The following is a 13,983-nucleotide window of genomic DNA, read 5'->3' as shown; positions in this document are numbered from 1 at the left end:
TTACTACTGTCACTTATTTAAGAAATAAATGGTAAATTCATTTTACCTCATCCCCAAAGTACAAACATCTGAAGAAATCTGGAGGCATGAATCTGAAGGCGGGAGTGCAGAACTTTATTCCATAGAAGTACAAAAATACTTAGTGTCTCTGGTCCCTGAGACTGGAATCGCATTGACTCTCTCACATTAAAACAGGGTAGCGTGCTAGTGGTAGAGTGCTCACCTAGCATGCATGAAGCCCTAGGTTCCATTCCTAAGTACCACATACTCAAAAAAGCCGAAGTGGCACTGTGACTCAAGTGGCAGAGCACTTGCCTTGGGCAAAAGTGTTCAAGGACAATGCCCAGGTCCTGAGTTCAAGCCCCAGAACTGGGGGAAAAATGGTGCAAGTTAATCTGAATCATTTGCCTTGTAGACTGATTTAAATGGCAAATAAGACAGTTTTGTCCACTGAATCACTCAACATTCAACCCAAAGTGCTTAAGCAGAAACTACCTAAAAAGCACCTAGAGGAGTCTGAGACCTCAGAATCCTGCTTCCAATGATCAATGGACTTCATCTGGATAGATTTATAAATAAACAACCCACTATCGAGCTAGAAGATATTTAAAAAAGTTAAATTCTGGTGTGTGAACTCAGAAGTACCAAGTGAATGGACAGGAGAGAATAACCAATCTCACAATGGTGATTGTGCAAAACCCTAAAGGAAACGGAGAATTCCTTGGGGCTGGGAGCATGGCCTAGTGGTGGAATATTTGCCTAGCATGCATGCAGCCCTGTTGTTTGATTCCTCAGTACCACATACAGAGAAAAAGCTGGGAAAAGGTGCTATGACTCAAGTGGTAGAGTGCTCACTGTGAGAAAGCTCAAGGAAAGTGCCCAGGCTCTGAGTTCAAGCCCCAGAACTGAGCAGGAAAGACATTATTGTCAAGTTGAGCCTGACACTGGCACCTTGTGGCTGCCTTTTGAGTCTTTATTGTTGTTTCTGACCTGTTGGGACTTGATGGCTTAGCTCTGGGGTTGGAATGAAGTCTGGTGTATAAGTTCACAAAGTGAAGGTAAATAGGCTTCATCCATAATTCACTGTTGGTGAGATATAAAAGCACCATAATTGAGAAAACCTATATAGGCATGTAGTAAACAAGGCAGATTAGTATTTGGCTATGCATATTTAAATAGTTAAACATATTTTAACCTGGTAGCTTGGGAGATTATCCCTATTACAGATGAAATCTAGAAATATCACTTGGGATTCCATAACTCAGCTCAGCTCTAGCTTTGGAATATTGACTCTTAACTCTTCCATCTTCATTCTTTATATCCTTTTACCAAGGGCCTGGTATCATGATAAGCAACACTGTGATGATGCTCACAAGACTTTATTTCTGTTCATCCTTGGATGCCAACCTATCTAGAGGTCCATTCTCAAACTCCCATTGAACTCAACTTACTCTGCAATTACAGGATAAATATTTTCTTTTAAATCAATGAGAGATCTCTTAATGGTACCCTTCTTAGCTAAGCAACCCTGCTTCCTCTCTGCCCTTTAATTTAAATGCCTAAAATCTCATTATACCTTACTTAAAATGTAGGTAATATCCTGTTAATTGGACATATACCAATAAAATGGCGTTAGGGCCATTATCAAAAGCTCTCACACAAACCACAATGGAATCTGGAAATCAGGTCATAGGAACTTGTTAGCAACTCACACAGAGCTCCAAAGTATACTTAATAAGAGGGAAGAAGTGTGGCTGTATAGAGTTCCATAAAGCAGTCAGCCTGGATAGCATGATTATTCTTACACTCCAGGACGGTCTATAATTGAATCAAGGGATGGAGGTACTGAATTGCTTCCACTAGGAGAGTGATCATCAGTTCTTTCTCATCAATGGCAAGTCCAGGTTTAGCACGGGTAAAGGAGCATGCAGTTTCCACACAGAGCTCCAGGAAGACATCATAAGTCAGAATTCTGTGCCAGAACAGACCTTGAGCACAATGAAACACCCCCCCCCCGCCCCAAACACATGGAGTATTATCAGGCTAAAATTCTTTGCAACACTCATTGACAATAAATGCAGTATTTAAAAAAAAAACAATTAATTCTCCAATTATAGAGAGTAGCCAGAAAGTAACACATGCTAATGACTCCAGTCAAGTAAAAGCCATGGCTAATCTATAAATCAATTTTAAACACTTTAACCTTTTTAAAAAAGTAGAAAGTACACAATCAGGGTCAACATTACCTAATTCTCTCAGAAGGACCCAGCCTCCTGAATTTTTTTTGGGGGGGGGGGATTTTTTTTTATTAAAGAATTTATTAACATTGATTTTTTACATCATATTTCAAATGTCATGTTTAACAAACAAATATTCAAGAAGAGAATCTATATGCAATCATGGCACATAGATTTTAGAACATAATTAAAATTAAGCTGATGGTTTATATCTCATAGATACATATTAAAATATGTAATAAAACACTATATCTATATAGTATATAGGCCATCATAGATTTTTATGTCTATGTAGTTATGTTTATATCTCCAAGACCATGTCTATAACTTTGGGTACCCAAATATTGAGTCATCACTCTTGTACTGTTTGGATCTAATATCCACATATTAAGGATGCCATGCACCTTTTTACTAATTCCCCACAAACCCAACAAACCAATCACTAAAGGGGAGAGACTTATCAAAAGAAGAGGTTAAAATGGAAAAAAAATCATATGAGAAACTGCTCATTATCCATGATCATAAAGGAAATGCAAATAAAAACAACTTTAAAATACCACCTTACCCCAATTAGAATGGCCAACATTCTGAACTCAGACAACGACAAATGCTGGCGGGGTTGTGGAGAAAGAGGAACTGCACTGCTGGTAAAAATGTAAGCTGGTTCCGCCACTCTGGAAGGCAGTTTGGAGGTATTTTAAAGAACTGAACCTTCTTTTATAAACATGAATGGAGTAGGCACAGGGCCACGGGCCATTTCAGCATCATGTCTGTGTTCTTCACAGTTGCTGGACAGACCAAGTGCAGCTGAAACCAGGGAACTGAGAATTTTAGGACATTAGTCACTCAATCCAAGGGGAAAGCTCGGCCACCTTACTTAATGTGTACCCAATGGAATCCTTTCCCTATTAGCCAACTGGTCCTCTCCACAATACACTTGACTGGAGCCGTCTCTCTGCCAGAATGGAAGACCTGATCATCTGACACGTGAGGGGGTACAGCTACCCCAGCCTTGGCCAGCATTCTAGCTCCTTCTCACAGAAATATGAAGCTGAAGTTCACAGGGTCAAGTCTTTTACCCAAGGCCATTTGGGTGAAAGGGAGGACAGGGCTCCGTGGCCAGCCCTGAGTCACATCCTAGTACATCTGTTTGGGATGTGCTAGAGAGACGTGCCTCAAAACCTACAAAGAAACACTACCATTGCTCTTATTGCCACTCGTGTGCAAGATGAGAAGGCATTCGGCAGCTAAAAGGCACAGTCAAGTTCAAGGTCATGCAGCCACACGCTTACCAGGTCCTCTTGCTAGCTTGTCTTCAGCTGCTTAATGTAGCTAAAGATGAGAGACCTCATCTTGGAGAACAAGAATAGATACTTGAGGAATAGTAAGACTCACTCTTTTCACTCTACAGCACAGTTGTACATATACAACATAAGTTATACAATCTACCAGTAATTAGTTTCAGGAGGAAGGTGACTACAGAAAAAAAAAATTCCTAAAAAGTTCTTCCAAATTAACACGGTGTCACAAACCTGTAGTCTCAGCTACTTGGGAGGAAGATCACATGTTTGGGACTAACCTGGACAAAGTTCAAGGGACATTCTCTTAGAAACAAAATGTAAATGAAAGGACCGAGAGAATATGGTTTAAGTAGAGAAGCACCTGCCAGCATGTACAGGAACCTGGGTTCAAGCTTCAGTGCTGGAGCACAAAAGGCTCTTCTGGAGGAAGGACCTCAAAGGAGACTGAAAACCATAGCTGTCTACCCCCAGTGGATTTGGACAGGCTGAGGTACCTGCTAGTAATACATGACTTTTTTTTTTTTTTGCCAGTTCTGGTGCTTGAACTCAGGGCCTGAGTATTGTCCTTGGGCTTTCTCAAGGTTAGAGCTCTACCACTTGAGCCACAGCACCACTTGTTGCTTTTTCTATGTATGTGGTACCAAGGAATTGAACCTGGGTCTTTGTACATGCTAAGCAAACACTCTTACCATTAGGCCAAACTCCCGGCCTTGCATGTCTTTTTACAAAGCACGTGTGCACGCATACACACACACACACACACACACACACACACACACACACACACACCACACACAAAGTCTATTTAAGTAAATACTTGCTTAAAATGATAGGTTATGGAAAAAAGTCATTTTGGGTCTTCCTGACGTTCTCTAGACAATATAAAAATTGTTTCTGATGAGGACAATGCAGGCATATCGTGATTACAGTCTAATAGAAAGTATTCACGAACAAGATTAATAGTACCTTATGTGAATAGCTGAAAAGCACACAGGAAACCATTTGTACCTATTCAATAGGTAACATCAAAGGAAAACTCAAATCTATCCAATAATGCATTTGCTTCTAGAAGACATCCAAATGTCTACAAGTCCAATCCATGACTCCAAGACCCAAAGACTCAGAGGAGAACAGCCTATGCAATAAATATTGCTAATGGTCCAGATAGGTGAAAAACGCATAACCCCACTGTACCATATCAGGCCTCAGTAAGGACATTTCTACTTAAATATTCATGTTTCAATTAAAATGTACACCTACTTTATTAGCCACACCAGGCCTGGTTCAGATCAATAACAGCAGCACCAGACAGAATTCTAATGAAGATAAACAACACTAAGTCCTCCCAGCTTTCCCCTGGGCCTGGATACACAAAGCTTCCTTTCATGACTGGCTCCAAAATATTTTACAGTCACCTGCCTCATGCAAATGAGGTCCATGTTTATTCATGAGGAGAGTTACAGACCACCTTTCATTCCCAGTGCTAACCGACAGAGCACTGTCTGCACCAGTATGAAAGTTGAGCTGGCCTAAGATGGGGACTCCTGAATACGTCATTGTCCTCTAAAAACGCACGCACAGAAAGTCTGTGAGCTGAAAACAGTTTGAGAGGAAATCTGCTTCCCTTTTTCAGTCATCATTCACTGCCTCTAATGTGGTAAACACGGCCATTTCCCATTTCCAGATCACACTGAAGTCCACAAGATATGACTGCTTTGGTGGTTGTTGGAAGTGGAGATGCTTTCAGAAGATTTCTAATGGCTCCTCCTGGCCTCCCACTAACTTGCAAGCTGGCCATGGGCAGCTGTGGCTTTGTTGGGCCCGGGTTCTGGGCTTGCACAGCCTCTGGTATTTTCAACAGAGGTTTCTCAGCCATGAGTCTGAGATTCTAACCTCTATCATCTGTGCTACTTGATCAAGTCGTACATTCACCCCGTGGAAGAGGTCTCACCTCTTTCAAATCATTGCTTTCTTCCCATTTGGTGAATTGAAAAACCTGACAAAAGTCATGTCATCTGGGCGTATAACATTGATTTTGACAGTCTAAAGTGGAACCTAATGAGCTGTACAGATTTCTTTCTTTTTTTCCCCTTCATCACCAAGCTTATAACTCATGACTTTGCACTTCTAGACAGGCAAGCTACTGGTTGAGCCACACTGCCAATCTTTTCTCATCAGTGAGATAATTTTGAGGGACGGTTTCAATCTTTGAGGGGGCTAGCCTGGACCACGATTCCCTATTCAGGCTTCTGCTATACCTGAGATGACACATACATACCATTACACCTAGTTTTTTTCCTCTTAGAAGGGGTCTCATGAGCTTTATCTGTCCCCAGGCTAGATTAGAACCAAGGACCCCAGTTCTCCACCTCTGATGTAGCTGGGATAGGAGATATATGCCACTGTGTCCAAATATTGAGTAAATGAGTATTTTGAAGGTCTTTAAAAAGGCCCAGCCATCACTGGAAAAGTTGGACAAGCTTTTTTTGTTAATGGTTGCGTTTTTTTTTTCTGTAAAACTAACTATTCATTCCTCCAGTCACTAAGCACACAGGAATGGTGGGATCCGCTGAATGTTAATCTGTTACTCATGATCTCCCTTATGGGAAGCAGCTAAGGTTCAACAGAGTTGTTAGAAGACCAGTGGAATCCACAAAATTTCCAGCTTACAGCTTATTTTGCTACTGCTAAATGGATTATTAATTCATTTCAGAACATAATGGGGGTGCAGGAGTTCATAGCTTTTCTCTCTCTTTAAATAAGATTATCTATCTGATCATCCAGTCCACTTGCTTCCTCTATCCCTATGGGAGGTTCTCCCAAGGCTTCTATGAGAGGACCAGCTCCTGGTTAGTTCTGCTGTACTGTCCATAGCAATGAACAATGCATGCTGTCAAATATTGCTAATAAAAGGCAAAACCATGGACTACAAACTCAGTGGCTCGAACCCATGGATTAACCTGCAGACTGATTCTGAAAAGCTAGAACAACGTTCTGAGGCATCAATATTTGAAGGACTCTCCAACTCGACATAAAATACCTTCTAATTTTCTGTTTCTCAGACCTGATAATGCAGAAAGCAGGTGCTCTTCCAAGCTATTCTATGCAGATATAGCTCACACTCACGTGCAGGCACTAATGACTACAGACCAAGCTAGACAGGAGCTAGTCAGTCTTCCTTAGAGTCTGACATGCTGTGCTGGATAAGCTAGTAAGTTAAACAGTTTTTTTTTGCCAGTCCTGGGCCTTGAACTCAGGGCCTGAGCACTGTCCTTGGGCTTTTTCCTCAAGGCTAGCGATCTACCATTTGAGCCACAGCACCACTTCTGGACTTTTTCTATGTATGTGGTACTGAGGAATCGAGCCCAGGTCTTTGTGCATGCTGGGCAAGCACTCTTCCATGAGGCCAAACTCCTCGCCCGTAAACTTTTGAATCAAAGGGTACTGCTACCTCAGCAATGTGCCTAGGAGAATAGATAGCTGGTTCCTGGGGTCTCGGTGTTAGTAATTAATCTCACCTTTCATGCTTGGTGAAATATGGAGACATACTAGAGATGGTATCTGAGAAAGTTAAAAAAAAAAAAAGAAAAGAAAAAGAAATGGTGTTTGCCATGGGGCCCTTCTAAGATAATTCAGAGTTTGAATTTGGACAGTCTTAGGGAACAGAAAAACAAAATATTACATCTATCATGTTTGTTTCTAAATACAATCTCCTGTGCTACCAAGTTAATAACAAGAAGAAAAAGTAAACTGATTTCAATTTCAGTAGTTGTTTCTTCTTTCATTCTGCATAAAGCAAAACAGGCTGGTAAACATGAGGCAGGAAACCCAGGAAAGATGGTGTGTGGCTCTCAAAAAGAGGCCTTCTTTATATAAAAGGCCAGATGAGGCCAAACAAGGCCAGGAAAGAAAAGAAGAGTCAATATATCTGTATTTGATGTTACATTTAATAAATGATAGAGGAATGAGTCAAGTGGGGAAAAGATCATACAAATTTGTGGGTTATCTTTAGACTTTAATGTGAAATCTTAACCTGCACGATTTGCATAGTAAGAGATTCCTCCATATTTCTGAACTGTGCCTTTCCCCCTTTAAGAAGCAATGGAAGCTACTTTCTTAGTTCTGCTTTGATGTCTAGGGTAGGAGAGAAGAGAATATTTTCTTTTATTGATATATTTGGGGGGAGGGTGATGGGGCTTGAACTCTGGCCTCGGTGCTGTCCCTGAGCTCTTCAGCTCAAGGCTACCACCATACCCTTGAGCCACAGTCTCACTATTGGTTTTCTAGAGGTTAATTGGAGATAAGAGTCTCACAGCTTTGTACTGTCCGGGCTGGCTTTGAACCTTGATCCTCAGATCACAACCTCCTGAGAGCCACCACGCCCGGCTTATTGATATTTTTATTCCAAAGTAAAACTCTAAATTTAAACTTTGTGGAACTGAAATTCTTTCATTTTCTTTTACTCATGCCAAAAAAATTACCTACTTGAACATTTGTACTTTTGGGGAAAAAAAGTGGGGGTTACGGGTATTAATTGATACCAACACTGACTTCATCTAGAAAGTAAGAGTATTTGCCTTTGACACCAGGCTTGCAGATAAACATATCAGCATTAAAAAAAGGATATTATGTTTTCCTTCATTTTTTAGCATAATACTCAAAATGATTTGTATAATTTAAGTGAAAATAATGCAGTTTCAGTAGAATTTGTTATACATTGTCTTGAACCCCTGTCAAAACCATTTTTCTGTTTGTTTAATGGATATAGACCTGCAATTTACACAGATTTACTTTTAAGTGTTGAATTGGAGATTTTTTTCTATAAAATTTCTAAAATAAAGGCTAGCAGAAACCATATATATATATTATATATATATATATGTATGTATTTGAAATAGTATAGCAGAACTCTAGCTGGGTTTAAAAACAAAACAAAAGCCAAAAACAAAGAATGCTCATCTGTCCGTTTTAACAAAGCTGACGTGCACAGCTAAGACTCCATCACGGAAGCTGGGCACCATGGCTCATGTTTGTACTCCTAGCTACTGGATCAAGATCAGAGAATCTCAGTTTGAAACCAATCAGGGTAGAAAGGACCAAGAACCAAGATATCCTGTCTCCAATTAACCAGCAAAGAAGCCAGGCTGGGTGTGGGCGGCTCAAGTGGTAGAGAACCAATTATGAGCAAGCAAGAGAAGAGCACAAGGTCCCGAGTTCAAGTCCCAATAATGACAAACAAACAACAACAACAACAACAACAACAAAACCCAACTATCAAGAGAAAAGCACAGCTGGAGCCCAGTGAGACACAGTGCTGGTTTCTGAATGAAAGGAATTCAAGGGATTAAATCTGTGAGGTTTAAGCTGCTGCTGTTTTCAGTGAGTTATTACAACAGCAACAGCAAATCAATGCCTATGTGATAAAATATATAGAACAGATAACACTTTTCTAGTTCATAAAGTAATCCTAGGGAAACAAAATAAAACAAAACCCACACATCCCACCTTTCTCTGGTATCTACTTTGACCAAAGCCACCCACAGTCATGATGGTCAGAGCCACCTTCTGCCAGGGCAGCACAGAAAGCCCAGGACCAGGTTGCAGTCACACAGCAGGACAAGGAGTCAGGCTGGTCCAGGGCAAAGTGGCCTTAGTCACTTTCAAAGACGATTGATTTAACTCTCCTTTTTTTTTTTTTGGCTTGATTGTACAAAAGCTGCCTCTCGCCTGGGTCTGATTTGTGCCTGAATTGCAAAGGCTCTCATCAAGTGAAGTAGCGAGAAAAGGCTGTGGTTGTATCACAAACGGTAATGTGCTCGTTTTCTCCACTGTCCCTGAATCATGCCTATCTTGGTGCAGCTGCTCGGATTCCCTGACAGTAGCCCTGGCTGCTGCTCTGGCAGTGTTCTCCATGTGGCGCCTCATCTAGGTCCGCTTCTGTGAACTTTGCACACAGGTTTGACCCTTAGTATCCAGTGAGCGAGCCCAGGAGATGGAGCCAGGCACATCCACACCCCTGACCAGGTGCACATTAAAAGAACTGAGAGAGCCAGGTACCATGGCCCACTGCTGTAATCCTAGCTACTCAGGAGGCTGATAACATCACAGTTTGAAGTCAGCCTAGGCAAAAAAGCCCTTGAAATACTTTTCTCCAAAGAATAGGAAAAAAATTAAATAAGAAGAAAGGAAGGAAGGAAAGGAGGGAGCGAGAGAAAAGACGAAAGTATTAAGAGCTAAGCAGAGTATGGTGGCTCATACCAATGCCTGTAACTCTAGCTACTGAGAAGGCTGAAAAATGGAGGACCATGGTTCAAAGCTAGACAGAGCAGAAAAATTCATTAAACTCACATTTCAAGTAAACGGCAAAAAATCCAAGCTGGAGGCCTGGTTCACCTGGTGGTGCACCAGAGCTAGGTAAGCAAGTTGAAATAGTGGGAGGCCCCAGTACCATTAGTAAAAGCAAGAAAACAAACAAACCAAAATTAAAGGCTACCTTATGGTTACCCCCAAGGTTAACGTTAGCCATGAAATTACTGTTATTCACTCAAAATGTAAACAGTTCCTTTGTAGAAGCATGGGCTGAGCTTCTCCTGCATTCCAGTTGCTCACCCCTTGTCTCTCCAGACAATGTGAGAAATGTTCCAGTCACATTATAAGGCAGAAAACCAAAGGATATTTCAGCGCGAGGATCTAAGGGGTTACTTTAAACCCAGAAGCGCTATGGATAAACTTACTCAATTCCCCGAAAGCGATCGTGCATTTGAATAAAACTTCTTTTTGATTAAAGAGCTGCAGGTTTCAACACATCCACAATCTGAAGAGAAGCCAATAGATGAGGCAGAGCAGTCATGTGTGTGTGGGGGGGAGGGTTCTGTGCTGTCTCCTGCACAAATGGAGACAGGGTTCCTCCCCTGTGCCTGCGCGGCCAGCACGCTCCTCCACATGCCACGATGGAAAACGTTCACCCTCTCCACGCTACCTCTGCGCAGTGTCTGTTCTAGCACACATCCCCCTAGCAATTACTACCATGCTGGAAGCAATGCAGATGCCATCTTCCTGGTGCTCTCACCCTGCCAGTCCCCTTTTCCATGTGCTGACTGCCCTGGGGTGCCAGAGCCCCAGAGAATGCCATTCTGAAGGCACCAGACTCCTGCCTCTTCCCCAACTCCATTACCTTGTTGAAGTCTTCAGAAGTGGCACGCATCTCCTTCCAGGTTTTGTTCAGGAGCTGGATACAGATGCAGAAAAATTCCTCGAAGGCTCTGTCGTGGGTGAAGAACATCGGGTGGAAGTCATTGCAGGTCTCGCTGGCTGGAGGGATGGGAAGAGAAAGAAGAGAAGCCCCTTGAAAATGGTGACATGAGATGACATGTCCTGAGCAGGTCCTGCACACAGATGGTCACCTTTGCTAAAGAGACCATGGAGAAAGCATATTTTTATTGTTTTGTGCCGGTCTGGGGACTTAAACTCGATGCTTGAGCAGTAGGCAGATGCTCTACCATTTGAGCCACAGCTCTCCCTTAGGCTTTTTGATGGTTAATTAAAGATAAGAGACTCACAGACTTTCCTGCCTGGGCTGGCTCTGAACTGTGATCCTCAGATCTCAGCCTCCTGAGTGGCTGGGATGCAGGCAGGAGTCACCTCATGGCAAGAACAGGTATTTTGAGATGGAGTCCAAAGGATGCCTCCATATAACTTAGCAGCTGTGGGTCAGCCTTTATTGGCATGTATCTTGGCATATATCATGGTTCTGAACTCATGGCAGCCTTTGGGGACCACTGTGCTAGTGCTGGGGTGAGCCCCATGCTTGCGCTCTTGACCTTATAGGCTATTCACCTGAATCCTTATACACAGCTCCTCTGTCACTCCTATTCCCCCCACCCCGCTTTTTCCAAGAATAACTTGGCAGAAGCCAGACTTTCCTGAAGACATGATTCATTCCAACTCTGGACATAGCATCCATGATTATTTCCCCAGGAACCCCTTTCTTCTCTTGCAGCAGTAAGCAGGGGACACTGAGATTATTAACCATTTGCTTTACATTCCCAGGCTCAGATGGCTGGAGGCCAAAGCAACCCAAACGGCTCTGATGGCCTCACCCAAATCCAGAAAACCAGCTTGTGCTGCCTAAGAGACCACCCATCCTGTGCTTCCCAGGATTGGAGGCACTCCAGACAACTCTCTCCTCGAATGGACCACCCTGGCAGCCCCTCCCTGCACCCTACCTATCTGCACTTTTATCATCTTTTTGCATCTATTATTTAGGTAATCTCTTCACTATACAAATACTCATGGATTGTTATGAACGCCGGAAGAACTTCTATTTTAATGGGATCTCTGTAAAGATGATTGGCCTTCAAGATCCAGGATGATGGAATTTCAGTCCCTGGAAGTCCAGGAGGAGCAAACAGTGGGGGTGGAGCTTGGAGCAGAGGTCAGTTGCTTGTCATGTGGATGCAAGTCCACTCCACTGTTCCCTCGGAGTGGGGTGGTGGAATCCTGGTCAAACCCAAAGGAATTAGGCGCCCTTGTCTTGCAAGGCCATCATTAACTTATACCAAGCTCTACCACATCAACCTTTCTGAATTATCAACATCAGTAACAAGTATATGTGTGAATCACACTTTCAGAAAGGCACAGCCGGATCTAAAGTTAGGGAAATGCTGTGTTCACCCACACAAGATACAGGTTGGCTGCAAAACGTATGTGTGCAGAGAGTCTCAGGGCACAAGACCAGACCAAGGCCAATGAGGGATGTTATCTTTGTCTTTCTGAGCCTGATTTTACTAACAGAAAGCAAGCAAGCAAGCAAGCAAGCAAGCAAGCAAGGAGAGAAGGAAGGAAGGGAGGGAGGGAGAGAGGAAGAGAGGGAGGGAGGGAGGGAGGGAGGGAACGAGGGAGGAAAGGAAGGAGAAGGAGCCAGGTACTGTGGCTCTAGCTACTCAGGAGCCTCAGATCTGAGGACTCAGGTACAAATCCTGTCCAGACAAATAAAGGCTTTGAGGCTCTTATCTCCAATTAACCACCAAAAAAGCTGGAAGCAGAGGTGTGACTCAAATGGTTGAGAGCTAGCTTTGAGCAGAAAAGCTCCAGGACAGTGCCCAGGCCCTGAGTTCAAGTTCCAAGACCAGCACAATAAGTAAGTACATAGATAAGTAACACAAAATCTCCTCTGCCATGCCTATCGGCTTCAGAGATGATCTGATGACATTCCTCATAGGAAAGGAGAGTTAACCCGGACTTGGGCAAAGGTGGTTATGATGATGAGACAGAGACTTTTCCCAAGTGCAGTGTTTCTAGAAAGATGGGCTGCAGTGTCACTTTCCCCTGAACTCTCATCCATGCCATGCACAGATCTGCAACGAGATGCAACTGGCAGAGACAGAGGCAAAGGTAAAGTTTGACCCAAGTCACAAGACTATTTAGGGAGGTGGGAACTCTTTCAACGGTGGATGGCACTGGGGGCCATTGGGACTGTCAGCTGTCAGTCTTACTTAGAGCCAATGAAACTGACAAGACTACAGAAGCATGGCTTTGGGCCTATTTGATGTTTTTTTCATGGGATTTACTGGAGCTGAGGCAGCTACCGAGTCCCAGGGAGGCCTCATCACACTGGCATAGGAAGACGGAAGAAAGCCACATCTGGTGGGTGGGTGCTGGGCATCAAGGCTTCCTTTTATTTATAAGGAGGGTCAAGCTTGCAGAAATGATGCCTCTCATCATTAGGTGGCCATTTGAAGCCCCCAGTTTAGCTGAGCCAGCAGCAGGCATCCAGCCTTCATTGCTGAAGGAGCTGAGGGTATTTCCCCACGACTCCTGTTTTGAAAACTAAATTCCTCGACTCGCTCGCCAAGGTTGGCCTTACTTTGACTTCAACAGCAACCCCAATGGCGACTTGCAGCCCATGGGGTCCTAGCCAGTGCAGAACTCATGGGCTGAGAGCATCTGACCACACGACTGAAGCCCCACTGTCATCCATCCCGTCACCACTAGGCACCTGCCAGGCCTGCACTGGCTTAGGTGAATCACAGCCACTTATTACACCAAGTACACCGGGAGGGTGCTTTCCTTTTCTATGGCTTCCTCTCCTCCCTTCTCCTCTCCAACTCTCTTCCACACACCCCCAACTCTCTTCTCCTTCCCTTCCCCCACCACGCTCCCTTCACTACAGAAAGAAGTGGGAATGAAGAGACAGGGTCACAGCTGGACATACTTTTGTTCAAATAGCAAATGGGATGCTCTACATCTAGCAGGCGCTTAGATAATTCCACTAACCTGTTTCATCACCTGCAAAAATACATAAGTATATGATGTTTATAAGCATAAGCATCCAGTTCAATTATTTTTGTTTGTTTGTTTGCCAGTCCTGGGGCTTGAACTCAGGGCCTGAACACTGTCTTTGGGCTTTCTCAAGGCTAGTGCTCTACCACTGAACCACAACAGCA

At 43.3% G+C, this 13,983-nt stretch overlaps 1 protein-coding gene across 1 annotated transcript in view; it reads right to left on the bottom strand.

The window, feature by feature from the left end:
• The window catches only part of Elmo1 (engulfment and cell motility 1), a 425,322-nt gene that overhangs the window by 130,896 nt on the left and 280,443 nt on the right, over window positions 1-13,983 (bottom strand). The window contains exon 18 of the mRNA XM_090332628.1: window positions 10,713-10,849. Coding sequence (XP_090188754.1) covers window positions 10,713-10,849 — 137 coding nt within the window. The remainder of the gene's footprint in view (window positions 1-10,712; window positions 10,850-13,983) is intronic.

This window comes from Megascapheus bottae, chromosome 5 (assembly GCF_031878675.1).
Source record: "Megascapheus bottae isolate mThoBot1 chromosome 5, mThoBot2.hap1, whole genome shotgun sequence".
NCBI lineage: Eukaryota > Metazoa > Chordata > Mammalia > Rodentia > Geomyidae > Megascapheus > Megascapheus bottae.
The sequence above is the reverse complement of the archived record's forward strand: the minus strand, read 5'-3'. Positions and strand labels throughout refer to the sequence as shown.